The sequence below is a fragment of the Sarcophilus harrisii genome, chromosome 4, assembly GCF_902635505.1.
Source record: "Sarcophilus harrisii chromosome 4, mSarHar1.11, whole genome shotgun sequence".
NCBI classification, from domain to species: domain Eukaryota; kingdom Metazoa; phylum Chordata; class Mammalia; order Dasyuromorphia; family Dasyuridae; genus Sarcophilus; species Sarcophilus harrisii.
Window position 1 is genome coordinate 192,498,805 of NC_045429.1, and position 23,492 is coordinate 192,522,296.

General features: G+C 36.2%; 1 protein-coding gene across 1 annotated transcript in view; it reads right to left on the reverse strand.

Moving 5' to 3' along the window:
• Nucleotides 1-23,492, reverse strand: part of CCDC162P — a 214,336-nt gene that overhangs the window by 183,282 nt on the left and 7,562 nt on the right. Inside the window, exons 3-7 of the mRNA XM_031964438.1 lie at nt 7,181-7,340; nt 5,843-5,915; nt 4,098-4,208; nt 2,308-2,421; nt 1,333-1,527 (exon numbers count right to left, since the gene is read on the reverse strand). Of these exons, the coding sequence (XP_031820298.1) occupies nt 1,333-1,527; nt 2,308-2,421; nt 4,098-4,208; nt 5,843-5,915; nt 7,181-7,317 (630 nt within the window). The 5' untranslated portion in view covers nt 7,318-7,340. The remainder of the gene's footprint in view (nt 1-1,332; nt 1,528-2,307; nt 2,422-4,097; nt 4,209-5,842; nt 5,916-7,180; nt 7,341-23,492) is intronic.

A 23,492-nucleotide genomic window follows, 5' to 3' on the forward strand; every position in this document is an offset into this window, starting at 1 on the left:
GTCATATAAGTAATCAATAGCAGAGCCAAGATTTAAGTCTAGGTTCCCAGATCCAGTGCTCTTTCCATTGATTAGAGAAACTTAATTTAACACATATTTATGGAGTCCCTTCTACCTCTAGAGTATTATGCTTTTAGCCAGTTAGTTTGTATAGATTTTGTGGTAGCTAAAAAAAAAAAATTATGCAACAGAGTTGTGAACTGTGGAGTGGGAGAAAAGGAAGCTTGTTTCAGTTTTCTCCACAAAGGAGGGAAGGGTCTTTGCTGAGGAAAAAAAAAAAGAAAAAGAGATCTTGTACAGAGCTTGAGGAAAAAAAGGGGAGCACCAAGAATTTAGGAGGAATGAGGCACAAGTTTAGGGGATTGAGATCAAAGATAGGAATTGCAGCATTTAGGATCGTGGAGGTGGAATGATTTTGGGTGAAGGTAAAAGGCCAATAAAGTATAGTATCTCTCATATGTGTAACTTGGGTTTCAGGACTGAGCATTTTGACTTTCTGCTTAGGTGTGATTCTCCCAATTGGTGGAAAGAATGCTAAGAATACTGAGGGCCTTCATGAAGAGTTTTGGAGAAGAAAGTTATTTTTCATTTTTGCTTTGAGAGACAGGCATATATGCACAAAGATTCCAGAATCTCTTCAAGGAGAGAAAGATGGGGAAAGAGTGAGAAGGGGAAGAATAACAAGGAACAAAAGAGCAAGAAAAGAGACAGAGAGACAGAGACAGAGAAAGGGGTGGGGGATGAGGGGTGGGAGAGGGAGAGAGAGAGACAGACAGACAGACAGACAGACAGAGAGAGAGAGAGAGAGACAGAGACAGAGACAAAGACAGACAGAGAGACAGAGAGAGAGAGAGAGATTTATTGAGATTATTAGGAGCAGTCATGTAGAGAAACTAACACCTCAATATTTCCCTGATTTCCATTTTGACTTCCTACAAACTTCAGGGAATTTACCCTTCAGTGAGATGAAGGCCTGAACTGAGATATTTCATTCCCATCTAAAGAGCTCCTTAATTCTTATGTATTTTTCTGATCTTGTCCAATCTGGTTTACATACAACTCATCAGTTCCCACCTCCATTCCTCTGCATAGCCTCTCAGAATCCCCTTTTCTCTCAACTCAAGGGCCACTTCTTACAAGAGATAACTTCTGGTTGTTATGGTCTTGCCCCTAAAATTAATCTGCATCTATTTAATCTACAAGTAAAATATAAACTTCTTGAGAGCAGGGACTGTTTCCTATCTTCTGTATACCTAGTGCCTAGCACGCACATAGGAGTTAAGTAAATGTTTATAGATTTGCATAAATGTGTATTTCAGTCACTTCTCTTACCCTCAGGTAGTTGTGAATGTCTCTAAGAGAATATAAATGACAAACTAGCCACCTGGTGTAGATCATCAGATCTTCCTGTGTTACCAAGTGTCCAGGATTGTTTTTTCCCATGAATAAGTTTTCTTGAGCAACAGCCAACCTCTCAGCTCTCTGAACAGCATCATTGTATTCCTGCATAATGTGCCCAACCTGCTCCTGTTTAACAGAAAGATAAAGCCAGAACTGGACTCTTCACTTTATAATTTTTCTGTGCAAGTTCACTCAAACAACATTTACTAACTGCACACAAAGATAGAGAACAACTCTCATTTATGTAGCACTTTAAGATCACAGAAGGATCGGTTCCCAACTATCCTATGAGTCAGATATATGTTTTTATAATGAAGAAACTGATTCAGAGAAATTAACTTGGCCAGGGTTATATTGTTAGTGTCAACAAGAGTCTTTGAAAGTTCAGTACTCTCCCTACAATATTATCACTGTGTCAGAGGTTAATAAGGAGCTCTTTTTTCCAAAGGTTCTTCCACTTTCTATAAAAGCCTGGAGAAAGGGATAAAGTCATGTTAACATGTTGGTGTGGAGATGGGAAAGAGAACAATAGGAAAGAATTAACTTTGGGGGGCTTCACTCTTCAGTTATTGGCTCTGGTAACAGAAATCTGCTTTGGGGCTTACAGTAGTACTGAATTGTGCTTAGCTGAACAAAAAGTTTCTGCAAAGAAAAAGCATTTCTCAGCTTGTTGGATGACATGGGTGACAAATGCCAATCTGAGCATTTAAATTTTTAAAAAGTAAATACACAATTCTGGTACATCAAGATTTGCTGGCATATCAAACAACAGTAGGCTCATCTATACATTTCTAGGCCTGACTGAAATTTGACAACCTTCTTTTGGATTTACCATTTGGATTTTAAAGAGAATCTCACAAATCTATGGAATAGTGTGCAGGTTCATCTGGTTCAAAGGCTTCTTACCTGGTAAAGAGGATAAATTTGTTCCATAATGCTGCTATGCTGGCAGAATCTCTTCCACCTAAGCATGTGTAAGTATTTGCTCTGGACCAACTGGGTAATTCTCTCTGTATAAAACTTTAAACAACAACCACATGTTAACATTAACAAGCAGCCTAAGTTCACGTTACACAGATGGGATAGAATCCTGAGGGTAATGAAAGTACTCAACTCCAGTGCGTGGCATATAGTAGGTGATTAATAAATACTTGTTGACTTTATAAATTGATTGATCAGTCCTGAAAACAAACACAATAATAATAACAACAGCTAATGTTTATAGTAGTGCTTATAATGTGCACTTGCATAAAATATTTTACATTTGTTTTCTCATTTGATCCTCACAACAATCCTGGGAGATGGGAGCTATTATTGTCATCATTTTACAGATGAGAGAATTGAGGCAGATGGAGATTAAAGGACTTGCCCAGAATCACATAGCTAAATATACTTCCTGCGTTTAGAATGTAAGATACTCAGCCAATGGGGATGAGGGTCAGTGGTGGGAGGGGGTATTTGCGTTAGGGATTAAAAGTGTTAACCCTGCCCCAGAAGGTGCTTCCTCCCTTCCATTGTCGGCTCTACAAGTGGGACGCCCTTCTCCCGAGAATGTATAATAAACTTTGCTTTGCTTCTAAAGATCTCTCTAGCTTTTTTTTATTAAATGGTGACCCCTCACCATTTCTGAACCACATAATAGTTTCATTGTTTTTGATCTGGAAGACAATTAGATACTATACAGTCCAACTCTCTCCATTTATAAAAAAGGAAATTGAGTACTAGAGAGATTAAGTGATTTTCCCAAAGGTCACACAAGAGGCGGAGATGGAATTTAAACTCAGATCCTCTACTTCTAAACCCAGTGTTCTTTCCATTGTATTTCTTTTCTCTCCTGTAAAATTAAAATCCAACTCAAGCTCATTAACCAAGATGCTTTTTCAAAAGCCAATTGGCATTTCCTGTCTCTCAAGACCTGCTAAAATAGCAAAAGAGCCATAATTAGGCTAGGACTTTGGCCCAGATTTTAGAAGATATTGAAAGCACTTGTGGTGCTTTAGCAGAAGGAAAATGGAAATCATAACTACCTCCTTGGATTGTTGCGAAATTCAAATGAGATAATAATTTTCAAGCGCTTAGCACAATGACTGGTAGATAGTATGCACTATATAAATGGTTATTCCCTTTCTCTTCTCCCTTTCCCAAAAAAGGGAAAGTTAGCAAGGACCTCCCCAATTTGGTGTGCCTGTCTCATTCACCCTGGCCCCTGACCTCTCCCTTTATTCAGTCTTTCACCCTATCCCTCCCTAGTTCCTAAACTTCAGTGGCTTGTTATTCTCGTTTGAGAGTGCATTTCATGCTGTTTGCCCCAGGGAAAGTTTAGGCTGTTCTAAGTGCCAAAGGCCCTGTTGTGGGGTCCAAAGTTCTAAAGGTTTAACAGTGGCTTAAAATTTTGACAAACTCTATAACTTCTGACCTGAAACCTTCTTTAAAATGAAATTATTATGGGCATTTCAAAGGTAAGATTATAGCTATTAACCTTTGGTCTGACATTTTAGTTACATGTGGAAACAGTCACGGAAGCCAGTCGTGATAGTAAAGGGCACTAAAAATAAAAGTACATACAAATCTGGTTCTCAAATGAGTAAGCTAATCATCTAGGGAAATTCCTCTTTGGCTTGGAAAGAAGCCAGATATTTGGCTTTGGGCAGACTAAAGGTGAAAACCAGACAGTTCAACACAAAGAAACATTTTACCTGGTGCAGAAGCAAAGGTAAGTTTTCAACTGTGTACTCTTTCCTTAAACAGCTTTCGAGCTCCCTCTGCAGGACATCTGCTTGAATAACAAGGGGCTTTGATTCAGCCACCTGAACAGAGACAAAAGTAACCCACCTCAAACATAATAGCAGAAAGATAAAAAGGAGAGGAAATAACATTATCGATGATATAAGAGAAAAATGTATCTAATTCATTAGTCATTTTCCTTCCTTGCTCTTTTCTCTTTCTCTCACCTGCATGTGGAATAATACATTGACCTTTTCCTTCCCCTCCTTTCCTCCTTTCCCTTTCTTCCCTCCTTTTCCTTCCTTCCTTTCCTTTCTTTCTTCCTTCCTTTTCAAACAACGCATATTTTCAAACAATTTCCAAATGGCTAACTATAATAATTAAAATCAAGACGCTGTTAAAAAAAAAAAAAAAACCTCCCCAAAATGTGTCTTCTGGAAAACAAAGGCCCATAATCAACCCAGCAAGACTTGATTTGCTTTATTTTTCTTTTCGCTTATTTAGAAGCAGAATCAAATTCTTTGTTTGCCAAAAGCTCTCTCCCTTATTTTTGAAGTGCTTTTTAAAAATTTTTTGTATAAAAAAGAAAGTATAATTATAATAAATTACAGAGGAGAAGAGCACTGTTGGAATGATGAATGAATCGTATTAACTTGGAAGCAGATACTCCTAATAACATTCATTTTGTTATATAATATCACAAAAGTAGCCTTCATTATTGTTTATCCTTTTAAATATCATATCCTAGCACATGGTATGATTATATTATGTTGGGGAAATGTAGATAACACCTTCCTCTTCCATGAGAAACAGGCTGTAAATTTTGCTTCTGTGATCAACACAGCTAGCTGGTGAGGAGAATAGATTTAGAGGGTTAAGGTAGAGAAGTGATCTTCTGAACTGAAAAACTGGTGGGTTTAAGTTTTCAAGGGAATGGTCTGTGAGGAGCACTCAGGTGCAAATTTTGGTAAAGCTACCTGATCACCTTACAATCACTGTCTTCGAAAGAAATGGAGATTGAGGGGATGCCCATCAATTGGGGAATGGCTGAATAAATTGTGGTATATGAATGTAATGGAATACTATTGTTCTATAAGAAATGATGAGCAGGCAGATTTCAGAAAAATCTAGAAAGACTTACATGAACTGATGCTGAGTAAAGTGAGCATAACTAGGAGAACACTGAACACAGTTATAGCAACACTGTGTGATGATCAAATATAGTAGATTTAGCTCTTCTCAGCAACAGAGCGATCCAAAACAGTTCCAAAAGACTCATGATGAAAAATGTTATCCACATCCAGAGAAAGAAGATGGAGACTGAACACAGATCGAAGCATACTATTTTCACTTTTAAATTTTGTTTTTTCTTTCTTGTGGTTTTCCTTTTTGTTTTGATTCTTCTTTCACAACGTGACTGATGTGGCAATATGTTTAAGATGGTTGTACATGTATAACCTATACCAGAATGCTCACTATCTTGGGGAGGAGGAAGGAAGAAAAATTTGGAACACAAACTCTTATAAAAACGAATGTTGAAAACTATCTTTACATATAATTGGAAAACATAAAATACAATTAAATGTGAAAAAGAAAAAACAAAAAAATCACTGCCTTCTATAGCCCAATGTATTTCTGCACTGCCAGATGTAGGAAGTTCTGTCAACAATGTTTAATAAGTAGCTTTCAATAGCTATGTTTTCACCTACTGACTTACCTGCAAGCTTTTCCGTAATGCCAGTTCCCTCTCTTTTCTAAAGTAAGAAACATCCTTTGGTAACCGGATGGAGCTGTCAAAAGATTTATGTAAACCAAAGCTGTGTTATAAATATGATAAGATAGCAAGGTACTGGAATAAGACCCTTGTAAGGCAGTATATTCAGACCACAGCTGACAAGCTCTTTGTGAAGATAAATTATAGCCCTTACCTCCCAGAGTTATTGTGAGCATCAAATGAGATTATGTAGTGTTTTGCAAATCTTACGGCAGATATAAATGTTATCTATTACCACCCTGTTTCCTTATATATAGGGATAAAAGTAGAAGTATAGGGATAAAAAGTAGAAAGTATGCCACTTTCTACATAAGTTACTGACAAACTATTTTGCTGAAAAAATTCTTTATTGTTCATCCTTTTCAAACTTGGGAGAATCAAGATCAAATCCAATTAAAATATGTTAGGAGAAAAGAATAATGTGCAATTTACATTTAGATAACAATTTATACTTGAAAATCATCTTATTAATCTTCCCATCAACCCTGTGAGGCAAGTGGTAGAAGTACCAATGTCCTCATTTTATAGATGAAGACATAGAAATTCAAATTTGTTACATGACTTCTAGTAGATCATAGATTTAAAATGGAAAGGATCAGCTACTCTTTTTCATCTGGCATGAAGCAATTTAAGACCATCAAGATCACATGGGATACTAAGTAGCAGAGCTGGGATTTAAACCCAGGATTTATAATTCCAGATCCAGTACTCTTTCCAGTACATCATACACAACTAGAAGAGGTGGAGTTCCATTTTGGAGATGGTCTCAGGTTTCTCCCATTATTCTCCCAGTGTGGCTTTTGAGTCTCATAATTTTGCCATCATGACATTCTCATCCTAAAATTTTCCTCAGCTCCTGGGACCTTCTTACCATGGACCATCCCTCCATCTTCCCAGCCCCCTTTTGTCCCATTGGTGAGTTATTTCCAGGGCATTTTTTGCTATGGCACAGGTACCTTACCCTCCTCCCTCCCCTCACTTCCCTCTTCAGTTCCCTTTTAGGTAATGTTTCTCTCTTTAGAATGCAAACTCCTTAAGGCTAAGGAGGCATCCCTAACTCCTAACTAGTGTACCAGGCTCTTCAAAAATGCCTGATAAATGCTTGTTGCCTGGGTTTGCCTTGCTTCTCACTGGAACTTGTACCTGAGGCTTTTTTGGCTTTAAGACCTGTGCTTTTGTTTCTATGGTATGCCACAGAATGTTGGTCTATGCCAAATGATAGCACAATGATTACACTTAGGAGTAATTTTCCAGTTTGTTTTGGTAAGACGTTGCTTTTACCTGTAAGGCCAATGAAGTGATCTTTTAAGAGCTCCGTGTTCTTGTATTTCTGTCTTAAGTTCAGCCAACTGAACCTCCAGCTCTTTTTCCAACTGCTGTATCCTCTTTGAAGAAGCGATCTTATAAATTTCATCCATGTTCTATGTTTTATCTGTAGACTCTGCTGGGAATGCAGTACAAAGCTGATAGTTAACTCTCTCCCAGTCACTGACAATTAGCCCTTATGTAGGAGTCTTTCTACATACACCCTTTCAAGAAAAGTGCTTAGATAAGTAAAAATGTATGCACAGCAATTTAAGAAAAGAATCAGACCAGAAAATTATGATTGATTTCCCCCCCACCCCCATCATTAATGCCAGGAGCTCTGAGTGAAGAACTCCCTCTACCAGTGGAGATCACCATTTTCTCTCCAACTTGTAGTTTTAGAGTAAGTAACATGGTACAATGAGCAGTTAAGTGACTTAGCTAAAATGACTGCAGCAAAACTTCAAACTACAAGTTGCTGACTTTAAAACCTGCTCAAACCATTCTACCAGGTTACCTCTGTATGATCAAAATAATACATGTAAAATGTTTTATAAATGTAACAATTATAATAGAAGGCATACACATGTGTTTTATATATACATATATATAAATATACATACACACATAATAAATTAATATATAAGTATACATAATATATACACACATACATATATGTAAACATACACACACACACACACACAAACAGATATTCCTTTATTGTTGAACGCTAAAGGGTGGGAAAATGCAGACCTATATGACTTTGGGGAAACCTTTAATATTTCTTAACCAATTAATATTCTTTAATGCCAAAATATATGTGTTTATGTACCATTCTTTTTAAAATGTGGAAATATTCATTTTATTTGATGTTTTAAAGCTTCAAATGAAAAAACAACAAAGTTACGTCTTGATGACAGTAACTAGTGAAGAACTGGGAAGTATTTACTAGATAAATGAGGAATGTTTTATTTTTTCCCCATCTATTTTTTTATACATTTATACATTCTTGCATGTCTCATAACTACCAAAATTTGGAAAACTCCATCAGTGTTATTTTCAGGAAATTTTCTTTAAAAATCTTCAACAGAAAATGCAGATAATGCAATCCACTCCAATGAGTAAGCTAGAAAAATACAGTATGTATGATCTACCTTTATGAAAAGGCTGTTCGGACCCCCCATTAAACATGCCCTGTGCAATGCATTCACCTTCTAAAATGATGATGTGTTGTGATTCTGTGTTCTAGGATCTATTTAAAGAAGATAACGTTCTTCCCCTTAAGACTTCATGAAGGCTGAATTGTTGGAGGAGAGCGCTCTTCACCTCAGCTGTGAATATCGAATATTGGCTCAGGACCAAGACCAGTTTATAACCTCCTCCTCTCCAAGTGGAGCAAACTGCAGATTGCAGGGTTTGCCACCACACACCTGGGGTGTTGCAAAATTTTTCATCTCGGAGAGATGCAGAAATGTGGCCAGCCTGGGCATGCCTGACCTAGGAATAAGCAGAGCTGGAACATGTCCCCTGAACTCTAGGAGTTGGAGGAAAATAACCCAGATTCATTCCAATTTGCCTCCTCCCTCCCGAGTTCCTGAATTTGGCAATTTGTCAATTACTGAAAACAAAAATGCTTCTATCACCACATTCAGTTCCTGGTGCACTGAGCCTTGGTTTTGTATAAGCATTGGGGGGAGGGGATTGTCCTGTAATTCCATTGGTATAGGGAAGGCCCAGGGAGGAAACTTCTTCTACCAGCTGCTCCACAATTTAGTTTTATTGAGTATGCTTAGGACATGGAAAGGCTGAGCTACCTTCCCAAAGTCACATGACCAGCACGTCAGAAGCTAGATTTGAATAGCTCTTCTTGGCTCTCAGGTCAGTGCTCTACCTTTTATACGATACTGTCTCTCAAATGAAATGGGTTTGCTAAGCATAATATTGTCAATTCTTTACTAGGCTTATGTTGTTTAATTACTTAGTACAAATTTCCTCTAGGGATATATTACAAATGAACTTCAATTGCTTTCCACAATCCCCACAAACTATAGATAGGCTGTGTTCTCCACTGGCGGAGATAGTTCCCACAGCAAGAAAATTACAGATCCCTGTTTTACAGAAGTTCTGATATATGAAAAAAGAAATGATAATCCCTCAATATCAAAGGAGTCTTGCCCTTCTGCCAGGACAATATTAGTGTTTAAGGCTAGAATTTAAGGCAAAAACTTTCTCACAAATTTGTTGATGTGTCAGTTAGAAATCTACCTTTCTCATATTAAGTAAGCCTTCTTGGTTTGACTCTATTGCCCTGTGGGGAACAGAGACAAGAACCCTTATCTGAAAAGCTGGCCTTTCCTTGCCGTCCATCTGTTCATATCCTGGGTCCCTGAAGAAGAAAAGACTAAGAGGGGACATGATAACTGTCTTTAAATAATAAAGGTCTCTCATAAAGAAATGGGATTAAGGCTTGTTTTCTTTGGTCCCAGAGGACAAAATTAGATCAAAAAGGTAGAAGTTACAAAGAGGCAAATTTAGGCTGTCAGGAAAATAACTAAAAACAAACAAACTTCCTAACAATTGAAACTGTGCAAAAATGGAATGGTTTGCTTCAGAATACAGTGGGTCTTTGCTAATGGTTGTCTTCTAGGAGAAAGTAGAAGACAAATTTTCAGAAATGTTATAGCAGAGATTCCTTTAGGGTTTGAGTTGGTAGGATTGACTGGCAAAGTTCAATCCAGCTCTAAAATGAATAGTTATAATAGCAAACATTTATGTACATTAATGTTTACAAAGCACTATATATATATATATATATATATATATATATATATATATATCTCATCTCATATCAACTTGAACAGTGGATGCTATTATTATCCCCATTTCACAGATAAAGAAAATGAGGCTGAGAGAAAATAAGTAACTTGACAAGTGGAATCACACAAAGATTCAAACTCAAGTTTTCATGAGTCTAAGTATAGCATTCAAAAAATTCTGTGACTATGATATATGTCCCATGAAAAGATATAATTCTCCATGATTTCCTCAACACTGTCGGGTGATAAGAGTCCTTTCTGTCTCCAAACACGTGTTCTACTTTGCTGATTTTGCTCAACAAGTCTGGGTAAAGTTATTCTAGGGTAATTTCACAGAAATCCTCAGTAAATATTACATAGCAAAACAAATCTAATTTTTTTCTTATTATCCCCCTTTCCCTATAATTTTCTCAAATTTGTCTAAGTTCATTTCTAGAAATATAGATACTTAAAATGAAAACTAATACACATATGCATTTTAAAGTACTTCCCAAGTAGACAAATGTGCCCAGCAGATGCCTAAGGCACTTCTAGGACTGAATAAACGCTTATTGTTATTGCTGGTGGAAATAAGATATTGTTAAGTCCAACATTTGCCACTTGGTTTATCCTTTTACTTGGGAAGTCAGGCAGCTACCTTAACAGCTGAATTCTAGCAGTCAGCCAAAATGAACTGTGGCAAAAGACACTGGTTAATCCTCTTTCCAGAGAGCAAACTGTCCTTCTGACCAAACTCTATACATGTGAATTTCGGAGCCCAGAGTTGAGAACATTCAAGCTTAGAGATTTTTTGGTTGTTGTTTAATTAAACAATAATACTTTAGTCAGACAGAGACTTCAGAATAACTAATGCAAGGAGGAATCAAAACACGAGCCTATCTTCAGGATGTAATCCATTAGAGAACACATCACCCTTCAGAAAATATATTCTCAAAAACTGTTCAGGAAGCCCTTTGTACAAGAATTTTCATATAAGTGAATGCCAGAACTTTCAATGGCTGCAACTCCAGCGATGGAGAGACCCCATAGCTTTCTCATTAGCTTATTTGATTGTTTTATCATGCTGACCTACAAGAAGGTCTGCTTTCTGTCCAAAAGAAATCTCTCTACTTTAAACCTATGTCCTTCAGCTTGATCCTTTAAGGACATGGGAAACAACTGGTTGGCATCCCAATCACAGAAACCCTTCCCATCCTTGGAGACAGTTAATCTTAGCTTTCTCTTTTCTAGACTAAACAATCTCTACTGCTTTGACCTTTCTTCATAAGATTTGTTTTTCCATTCTTTTAATCACTGGGTGCTTTTCTCAGAACCCTCTGTTGTTTTCTTAAAAGGACTTTTTAAAGTACTCCCTCCAGAATTTTTCTACCCATGCCCCAGAACCCTTTTGTTATTGGAATTCACACATTGAAAGTAACTCTTCAACCTCATCCTCTTACTGACTGATTTCTCCCTGAAGTTCCACCTTCTCTAAGGTGGATTCTGAACCTTCTCCACCATGTCCTCCAAGTCAGGTACCCCTATTTACCACTTTAGTTTTCTTTTATGTAGTGTTTTTCCTTCTTTAGAATGTTAAGTTCCTTGAAGCAGAAATTGTCTTTTTTTTTTTTTTTGCACTTTTATTTCTAACATTTAACACAAAGTAGCTGGCTCATAATAGGCACTTAATAAATGCATGTTGACTGACACAAGGCTGACTCAATGGCTTGCTAGACAATCAGTTTTCTTTTGAGAAATTCACCATTAGGTTCATTCATTCTTTGGCTCTCCAAAAAGACACTGTCAAATCTTACTTAAGGGAAGTAATGAATTAATAGCCTAGTAACTTAGCTTTGTTTAAGTAAACACATCTGTTTATATCAGTAACTTTAAAATAAAAAAGAATGCATTAGAAATGGAACATGTGATTCTGATATTCCCTTGTTGATAGTCAGTTTTCCATCACTGGAAGTGCTTAAAGCAAATGATGATAGTAAGAATCTTAGAAAAGGGATTCCTTCATTAGATGAGAATTTTGATTAAATGATCCTAAGTTCCTTTGCGAGTCTAAGGTTCCTAAACAGATTTGGAAGCGAGAGTAGAAAACATTTACACTGTAGGGTGCTCTGGGAGACACTGTTAATTGAAATATTATATAGTTGGATTGGTTTGGTCAGTCTGTACATAAAGTTTCAAATTTTGAGCGAGAGAGAATCAAGAAAGACACAAAATTATGGAATCAAACTAACTACTTTTCAATTTTTACTTTACTGGGAACCCAATAAGGATTGGGATAGGGGATAGGTCCTGTGATTTCACTGATATAGAGAACTCTTGGATAAAAAAAGTCCTCTACCAATGCAGATTGGCACCTGCTCTGTAACTGAGAAACTCAGAGACTTCCCTAAACCACTTGGAGCAGTCCCATGGATCTGAAGTAGGACTTAAATCCCTAGTAAACATTTGTTCTACCCATCATGCAGCACTGCTTCTCCAAGTAAGAGTGATAGAATCTTAGGATCTATCACTAGAAGAGACCTAAGAGATCATTCAGTTCAATCCCTTCTAAAATTGGCAAATGCTAAATATAGGATCAGAGCTATAATTAGATATTTTTCCATCTAGGGCAAGCAGCATATGCTGTGATCAAAGCCTAGGACAATTACAAGAATGTTCTCTACTTAGTTGATGGGTAGAGGAAAGAATGCCTTATAGGAAGAGGCAAAGGCCCAAGGATATCGGTTGTTTCATTCTTGACAACCAGGTTCTGAGGCTGCTATTTTCCTCCTCCTTAGGTTGCAAATTTGAAACTAAGGCTTCTCTCTAAGTGTAAGCTGAGATTTATATGTTTATGAATTTAGAGTGAAACAGGCCCTCCAAGGTTATCCATTCTTATTAATAAGTCAAATGAAACTAAAAGTTTGAATGACTTGCTCAGTTGCACAAGTGGATCCCACAACACACAGCACCTACTCTCTCTTTCCCTTCCTCAGGAGATCCCACAAGACATAGAATGTCAGTCAAGCTCCTTTTCCTCCAGGAAGTTCTAGGTCTCTGCCATTGTGACTGTATTCTGCCAAAGCTCCCTCTGTAGCCTTTGACCTAATCTTATCAATTAGCAATGCAATCCCTTTATTTCTCACTTAGGGATAAATTTTCTGCCCTAGTGAAAAGCCTCCTAGTTCCAGTTCTGGGAAAGATTACTTTTTCATTCATGTATTCTGTACAAAACTCATCATTAAATAAAAACTATACTCAACAAATACAGTGCTGATGGATACAAGCAAGATATACCCCCAGAATTTGGGAATAGTCCAGGAAAAGTTTCCTGTATGATAGAAATGAATAAAAAAAACCTAAGATATAACAGACTACATTAGCCAGCCACAGAGGTGGTCTGTCCTATAAGATGATTTGTAAATGTATTATTAATGAAACTAGAATTCCCTATATTCAGTCTTGAAGCAGGCCATTCCAATTTTTACCATTAAAACTTGTACTGTGCCTTTTTAGGAGAGGCAATCTTTGAATCTCTGCGTAGTTTGATCCTGATACCTATCCACTGAGACTCAAGAAAGATACTGTATATATAACTTACTGGCACATATGCTCTCATGAATGAATTTTGAAAATGGGTCTGACCATATTGCCCCTCCCAACTCAGCAAACTCCTGAGAGACTCTATTACCTTTAGGATCAAATATAAATTCCTCTGTTCAGCATTTAAAGCCTTAAATTAAATTAAATTAAAAACATTAAACCTTCTAGCCTATCTTTTCAGCAATATTATTACATTCTATTTAAAGTCTTTCTTGCCCTAGCTGCCATATGTACTTATAATATGTACAGTTGTTTCTCCCATTAGAAGGTCAGTCTACAACAATAATAATAGCGCTTTCCATTTTGTTTTAAAAATATTACCTCATGGTGGCCTAGTTTTAGAGTTTAGGTCTAAAACTCTATTATAAAGCAGTGGTCATCAAAACCATTTGGTATTGGCTAAGAAATAGAGTAGTCGATCAGTGGAATAGGTTTGGTTCACAGGACAAAATGACTATAGTCGTGTTTGACAAACCTAAAGACCCCAGCTTTGGGGATAAAAACTCATTATTTGACAAAAACTGCTGGGAAAATTGGAAACTAGTATGGCAGAAACTAAGCATTGACTCACACCTAACACTGTATACCAAGATAAAATCAAAATGGGTTCATGATTTAGACATAGTGATATAAGCAAATTAGAAGAACAAAGAAGATCTGTGGAGAAGGAAGGAATCTGTGACCAAAGAAGAACTGGAGTTCATTATTATAGACAAAATAGTTAATTTTTATTATATTTAGTTTTGTATAAACAAAACTAATGCAGACAAGATCAGAAGGGAAGCAATAAACTGGGAAAACTAACAACAAAGTTCATATGGAAAAACAAAAGGTCAAGAATTTCAAGGGAATTAATGAAAAAAAAATCGAATGATGGTGGCTTAGCTGTACCAGATCTAAAATTATATTATAGAGCAGCAGTTACCAAAACTATTTGGTATTGGCTAAGGAATAGATTAGTTGATCAGTGGAATAGATTAGGTTCAAGGGATAAAACAGTCAACAAATATAGCAACCTAGTCTTTGACAAACCCAAAGATCCCAGCTTTGGGGATAAGAACTTACTGTGTGATAAAAATTGCTGGGAAAATTGGAAACTAATATGGCAGAAACTAGGCATTGATCCATACTTAACGCCGTACACCAAGATAAGGTCAAAATGGGTTCATGACCTAGGCATAAAGAATGAAATTATTAATAAATTAGAGGAACATAGGATAGTTTACCTCTCAGACCTGTGGAAGGGGAAGGTCTTTATGACCAAAGCAGAACTAGAGATCATTACTGATCACAAAATAGAAAATTTCGAGTATACCAAACTGAAAAGTTTTTGTACAAACAAAACTAATGCAGACAAGATTAGAAGGGAAGCAATAAACTGGGAAAATATTTTTACAGTCAAAGGTTCTGATAAAGGCCTCATTTCCAAAATATATAGAGAATTAACTCTAATTTATAAAAAATCAAGCCATTCTCCAATTGAAAAATGGTCAAAGGATATGAACAGACAATTCTCAGATGAAGAAATTGAAACTATTTCTAGTCATATGAAAAGATGCTCCAAGTCATTATTAATCAGAGAAATGCAAATTAAGACAACTCTAAGATACCACTACACACCTGTCAGATTGGCTAAGATGACAGGAAAAAATAATGATGATTGTTGGAGGGGATGCGGGAAAACTGGGACATTGATGCATTGTTGGTGGAGTTGTGAACGAATCCAACCATTTTGGAGAGTAGTTTGGAACTATGCTCAAAAAGTTATCAAACTGTGCATACCCTTTGATCCAGCAGTGTTACTACTGGGATTATATCCCAAAGAGATTATAAAGAAGGGAAAGGGACCTGTATGTGCACGAATGTTTGTGGCAGCCCTTTTTGTAGTGGCTAGAAACTGGAAACTGAATGGATGTCCATCAGTTGGAGAATGGCTGAATAAATTGTGGTATATGAATATTATGGAATATTACTGTTCTGTAAGAAATGACCAACAGGATGATTTCAGAAAGGCCTGGAGAGACTTACACGAACTGATGCTGAGTGAAATGAGCAGGACCAGGAGATCATTATATACTTCAACAACAATACTATATGATGACCAGTTCTGATGGACCAGGCCATCCTCAGCAACGAGATCAACCAAATCATTTCCAATGGAGCAGTAATGAACTGAACCAGCTATGCCCAGAAAAAGAACTCTGGGAGATGACTAAAAACCATTACATTGAATTCCCAATCCCTATATTTATGCACACCTGCATTTTTGATTTCCTTCACAAGCTAATTGTACAATATTTCAGAGTCTGATTCTTTTTCTACAGCAAAATAATGTTTTGGTCAGGTATACTTATTGTGTATCTAATTTATATTTTAATATATTTAGCATCTATTGGTCATCCTGCCATCTAGGGGAGGGGGGGGGGGGGTAAGAGGTGAAAAATTGGAACAAGAGGTTTGGCAATTGTTAATGCTGTAAAGTTACCCATGTATATATCCTGTAAATAAAAGGCTATTAAATAAAAAAAAATAACAAATAAAAAAATAAACTGGGAAAACATTTTTACATTCAAGAATTCTGATAAAGGCCACATTTCTAAAATGTATAAAGAACTGACTCAAATTTATAAGAATTCAAGCCATTCTCCAATTGACAAATGGTCAAAGGATATGAACAGATAATTTTCAGATGAAGAAATTGAAACCATTTCTAGACATATGAAAAAGTACTCTAAATCACTATTGATAAGAGAAATGCAAATTAAGACAACTTTGAGATACCACTACACACCTCTCAGATTGGCTAAGATGATAAGAAAAGATAATGACTTATTTTTGGGAGAAATGTGGGAAAACTGGGACACTGATTCATTGTTGGAGTTGTAAACTGATCAAGAGAGCAATTTGGAACTATACCCAAAGGGTTATCAAAATGTGCATACTCTTTGACCCAGAAGTGTTTCTACTGGGCTTATATCTCAAAAAGATCCTAAAGAAGGGAAAGGGACCCACAAGTACAAAAATGTCGCAGCCCTTTTTGTAGTGGCAAGAAACTGGAAACTGAGTGGATGCCCTGTAACAGTTGGAGAATGGCTGAATAAGTTATGGTATATGAATATTATGGAATATTATTCTGTAAGAAATGACCAACAGGATGATTTCAGAGAGGCCTAGAGAAACTTACATGAACTGATGCTGAGTGAAATGAGTAGAACCAGGAAATCATTGTACATGGTAACAAAATTATACATGATCAATTCTGATGGACGTGGCTCTTTGTAACAATAAGATAACTGAGCCAGTTCCAATGATCTTGTGATGATGAGAGCCATCTACAACCAGAGAGGACTGTGGCAACTGACTGTGGATCATAACATAACATTTTTACATTTTTCATTGTTTGCTCACATTTAATTTTTTTCTCATTTTTCCCTTTTTGATCTGACTTTTCTCATGCAGCAAAATAATTGTATAAATATGTATCCATATATTGAATTTATCATTTACTTTTACCATGTTTAATATATATTGGATTACTTGCCACCTAGGGGAGCGAGTGGGGGAAAGGAGAAAAAATTAAAACACAAAGGCAAGGGTTAATGTTGAAAAATTATCCATCTATATGTTTTGAAAATAAAAAGCTTTAATAAAAAAATTACTTCATTTATCCTTACAACAATGCTGAGTTAGATTATTATTAGATGACATTTTACAGATGAGAAAACTGAGGCAGATAGAGATTAAATAACTTGCCCAGGACCACAGCTAATATGGCTGGATTTGAACTCAGGTCTCTCTGAATTCAGGTCCAGTGCTCTATCCACTGAACTAGCTACCTGCATTTATTAAATGTTTGCTATGTTCCAGTTACTCTGTCAAGTGCTAGGGACACAAAGAAAAGCAAAAATAAAGTTTCTGGTCTCAAAGAATGCATATTTTAAAGGGAGAGAAAGCATGAAATATCTAGGTATACTTAAGATATCGTTGCTGTTGTTGTTGAGTCACTTCAGTGATATCTGACTCTCTGTGACCCCATTTGGGGTTTTCTTGGCAAAGACATTGGAGTATTTTGTCATTTTACAGATGAGAAAACTGAGGCAAGCAGGGTTAAATGACTTGCCCAGAGTCACAGTGCTAGAAGGTATCTGAGGCCATATTTGATGGCATTACAGATGTATCTTCCTGATTATAGGCCCAGCACTCTCTCCAAAGCACCATCTACATATATATGTAGGGTAATATGAAAAAGAAAGTCCTTAGAAGCTTGCTTAGGAATAGGGTAGAACCAGGAAAAGTCTCCTACAGTAGCTTTTATTTGAGTTGAGTCCTGAAGGAAGGCAAGGAAATAAAGAGGCAGTGGTGAAAAGGCAGAGAATTCAGTGCATAAGGGCCAGTCAGTGCAAAGGTATAAAGATAAGTGATGAAGTGTTATATTTGAGAAACTGCAAGTAGGTCAATGTAGTTATATGGTAAAATGTGTGGAGAGGAGTAAGGTATAAAAAGGCTGGAAATGCCAGAAATAAGAGCTTTAAATGTCAAACAGAGAAGCTTATGTGTGATTGTAAGATAAGTAGAGGGGGCTGACATGGTCAGATCCATTGCAAAAATCATCTAGGTGACTAAAGCATGGGTTAAAGGGAGGAGGAAGATACTTTGAAGCAGGGTAACCAGTTAGGTAACTGCAATAATAAAGTTAAGAGCAGTTGAAGCATTGAATTATACTTTGGCTATATGAGTGTAGAGAAGAGAACATATAACAGAGAATTTTAAAGGTAGAAATGATAAAATTTGGCAATGGGATGGATATGTAGGATGAGCGAAATGAGTAAAAACTGACAATGAAGTCATGGACTTGCAAAATAGGAAGAAAAAGGGTGATCTTAATAACAGGAAGAGACAATTGAGTTCTGCTATGCATACTTTGTGTTTGAAATGGCTGAGACTCCATGGTGGTGATATCTGAGAGGCAGCTGGGATTGTGAAACCAGTTCAGAAAAACAAAAGGGCTGAGTATACAGATGTGAGCATCTTTTTTCTTTTTTAATAGCTTTTTATTTACACGATACATGAATGGGTAATTTTACAGCATTGACAATTGCCAAAACTTTTGTTCCAATTTTTCCCCCTCCTTCCCCCCACCCCCTCCTCTAGATGGCAGGATGACCAGTAGATGTTAAATATATTAAAGTATAAATTAGATACACAATAAGTACACATGACCAAACCGATATTTTGCTGTACAAAAAGAATCAGACTCTGAAATATTGTACAATTAGCCTGTGAAGGAAATCCAAAATGCAGGCAGGCAAAAATATAGAGATTGGGAATTCAATGGAATGATTCTTAGTCATCTCCCAGAGTTCTTTTGCTGGGTGTAGCTGGTTCAGTTCATTACTGCTCCATTGGAACTGATTTGGTTCATCTCATTGCTGAAGATGGCCAGGTCCATCAGAACTGGTCATCATATAGTATTGTTGTTGAAGTATATAATGATCTCCTGACCCTGCTCATTTCACTCAGCATCAGTTCATGTAAGTCTCCCTGGCCTTTCTGAAATCATCCTGTTGGTCATTTTTTACCAAACAATAATATTCCATAATATTCATATACCACAATTTATTCAGCCATTCTCCAAATGATGGGCATCCAGTCAGTTTCCAGTTTCTGGCCACTACAAAGAGGACTGTCACAAACATTCGTGCACATACAGATCCCTTTCCCTTTTTTATGATCTTTTTGAGATATAAGCCCAGTAGTAACACTGCTGGATCAAAGGGTATGCCCAGTTTGATAACTTTTTGAGCAGTTTCAAATTGCTCTCCAGAATGGCTCACAATTCTACCACATCAGTGTCCCAGTTTTCCCACATTCCCTCCAACATTCTGCATTATCTTTCCCTGTCATTCTAGCCAGTGTGACAGGTGTGTAGTGGTGTCTCAGAGTTGTCTTAATTTGCATTTCTCTAATCAATAGTGATTTGGAGCATCTTTTCATATGGCTAGAAATAGTTTCAATTTCTTCATCTGAGAATTGTCTGTTCATATCCTTTGACCATTTATTAATTGGAGAATGGCTTAATTTCTTAGAGTCAGTTCTCTCTATATTTTGGAAATCAGAACCTTTGACTGTGAAAATATTTTCCCAGTTTATTGCTTCCCTTCTAATCTTGTCTGCATTAGTTTTGTTTGTACAAAAACTTTTCAGTATGATATAGTCAAAATTTTCTATTTTGTGATCAGTAATGATCTCTAGCTCTTTTTTGGTCATAAATTCCTTCCTCTTCCACAGATTTGAGAGGTAAACTATCCTGTGTTCCTCCAATTTATTTATAATCTCATTCTTTATGTTTAGGTCATGAACCCATTTTGACCTTATCTTAGTGTACAGTGTTAAGTATGGGTCGATGCCTAGTTTCTGCCATACTAGTTTCCAATTTTCCCAGCAATTTTTGTCAAACAGTAAGTTCTTATCCCTAAAGCTGGGGTCTCTGGGTTTGTCAAACACAAAATTGCTATAATTATTGACTGTTTTGTCCTTTGAACCTAACCTATTCCACTGATCAACTAATCTATTCCTTAGCCAATACCAAATGGTTTTGGTAACTGCTGCTCTATAATATAATTTTAGATCTGGTACAGCTAAGCCACCTTCATTTGATTTTTTTTTTTTCATTAATTCCCTTGAAATTCTTGACCTTTTGTTTTTCTATATGAACTTTGTTGTTATTTTTTCTAGGTCATTAAAATAGTTTTTTGGGGAGTCTGATTGGTATAGCACTAAACAAATAGATTAATTTAGGCAGTATTGTCATCTTTATTATATTTGCTCACCCTATCCAAGATCATTTAATATTTTCCAATTGGTTAGATCAGACTTAATTTGTGTGGAAAGTGTTTTGTAGTTTTGCTCATAGAGCTTCTGATTTTCCCTTGGCAGATAGATTCCTAAGTATTTTATAGTATCAGTAGTTACTTAAAATGGAATTTCTCTTTGTAACTCTGACTGTTGGATTTTGTTAGTGATATATAAGAATGCTGACGATTTATTTATGTGGGTTTATTTTGTCTCCTGCAACTTTGCTAAAGTTGTGGATTATTTCTAATAACTTTTTAGTAGAATCTCTGGGGTTCTCTAAGTATACCATCATATCGTCAGCAAAGAGTGATAATTTGGTTTTCTCATTGCCTATTCTTATTCCTTTAATCTCTTTCTCAGCTCTTATTGCCAAAGTTAGCATTTCTAATACAATATTGAATAGTAACTGTGATAGTGGGCAATATTGTTTCACTCCTGATCTTACTAGGAATGGTTGCAGTTTTTCCCCATTACATTTGATGCTTACTGATGGTTTTAAATAGATGCTGCTAATTATTTTAAGGAAAAGTCCATTTATTCCAATATTCTCAAGTGTTTTTAATAGGAATGGATGTTGGATTTTATCAAATGCTTTTTCTGCATCTATTGAGATGATCATATGGTTTTTGTTAATTTGGTTATTAATATGGCCAATTATACTGATAGTTTTCCTAATATTGAACCAGCCCTGCATTCCTGGTATAAATCCTACTTGATCATAGTGTATTATGCTGGGGATGATTTTCTGTAGTCTTTTTGCTAATATCTTATTTAAGATTTTAGCATCAATATTCATTAGGGAGATTGGTCTATAATTTTCTTTCTGTTTTCAACCTACCTGGTTTAGGTATTAGAACTATGTCTATATCATAAAAGGAATTTGGTAGGACTCCTTCATTCCCTATTTTATCAAATAATTTATATAGCATTGGGGCCAATTGTTCTTTAAATGTTTGGTAGAATTCACATGTAAATCCATCTGGTCCTGGGGATTTTTTCTTAGGGAGTTGATTAATAGCTTGTTCTATTTTTTTTTCTGAAATGGGACTATTCAAGCAATTTACTTCCTCCTCTGTTAATCTGGGAAGCCTATATTTTTGGAGGTAGTCATCCATTTCACTTAGGTTCAAATTTATTGGCATAAAGTTGGGCAAAGTAACTCATTATTTCTCTAATTTCCTCTTTATTTGTGGAAAGTTCTCCCTTTTCATTTTTAAGACTATTAATTTGATTTTCCTCCCTCCTTTTTCTAATCAGATTTACCAAAGGCTTATCTATTTTATTGGTTTTTTTCATAGAACCAACTCTTAGTTTTATTTATTAGTTCAATAGTTTTTTTACTTTCAATATTATTAATTTCTCCTTTTAATTTTAGAATTTCAAATTTAGTATTTGATTGGGGGTTTTTAATTTGGTCTTTTTCTATCTTTTTTAATTGTAAGCTCAATTCATTGATCTTCTCTTTCTCTATTTTATTCAAGTAAGCCTCTAAGGATATAAAATTTCCTCTTATTACCGCTTTGGCTGCATCCCACAAATTTTGGTATGATATCTCATCGTTGTCATTATCTTGAGTGAAATTATTAATTCTGTCTATAATTTGCTGTTTCACCCAATCAATCTTTAAAGTGAGCATCTTCTTGAAGGCAGACTTTGATTCTGTCTTTGTATCTTCAGTTGTCAGGCACAATGCTTCCTAAAAGTTTGCTTGCTTAATTACAATGATCAGGTCTTATCTTAAGGAAGAAATACTGATGGAATATCTTGTTCAAGACAGGTTCTTACTTAATAAAAAGAGATAATATGCTTATTTTAACTGAATCTAATCAAGCCACCATGCACTTATTAAGCTTCTACTATGTATCAGCACTGTGCTAAGTGCCAGGGATACAAAATCAGCTTACTTGTTGCCAAGATAAGACATATAGAAGAAAAACTGGAGATAATTTCAGAGGGAAGATACTGACATTAAGAGAACCAAGAATGACTTCTTCTTTTTAGATGGGTATGGTGTGGACAGGTAAAGGAGGCAATGGGGTAAAGTGATTTGCCCAAGGTCACACAGCTAGTAAATTTTTTAAGTGTTTGAGGCCAGATTTGAACGCAGGGCTGGTATTCTATCCACTGCACTACCTACCTGCCCCAGGAAGAATTTCTTGAAGAAGATGGGAATTTTTTGCCTATTTCTTTTTATTTATTGAAGTCTTTTATTTTCAAATTATTTGTTGATAATTTTTTAGCATTGACCACTGAAAAACCTTGTGTTCCAATTCCACCCCCCTTCCCCTCACCCATCTCTCCAGATGGCATGCAATCCAATATATGTTAAACATGGTAAGAATATATGTTAAATCCAATATAGGCATACATATTTATACAATTATCTTGCTGAACAAGAAAAAAATAGAAAAAAATAAAAATAAAAAATAAAAGAGAAAGAAAATAAAACTCAAGCAAACCACAACAAAAGAGTGAAAATGCTATGTTGTAATCCACCCTCAGTTCCCACAGTCCTCTCTTTGGATGCAGATGGCTCCCTCCATCACAAGTCTATTGGAATTGATCTGGATCACCTCACTGTTGAAAACAGCCAAGTCCATCAGAATTGATCATCACATGATCTTGCTATTCTGTGTACAATGATCTCCTGGTTTTGCTTACTTCACTTAGCATCAGTTCATGTAAGTCTCTCCAGACCTCTCTGAAATCATCCTGCTGATCATTTCTTACAGAACAATAATATTCCATAACATCCATATACCATTATTTATTCAGCCATTCTTCAACTGATGGGCATTCATTCAGTTTCTACTTTCTTGCCACTACAAAAAGGGCTGCCACAAACATTTTTGCACATACGGGTCCCCTTCCCTCCATTAAGATCTCTTTGGGATGTAAGCCCAGTAGGAATATTGCTGGGTCAAGGATATGCACATTTTGATAGCCCTTTGGGTATTGTTCCAAATTGTTCTCCAGAATAGTTGGATCCATTCACAATTCCACCAACAATGTATCAGTGTCCCAGTTTTCCCACATCC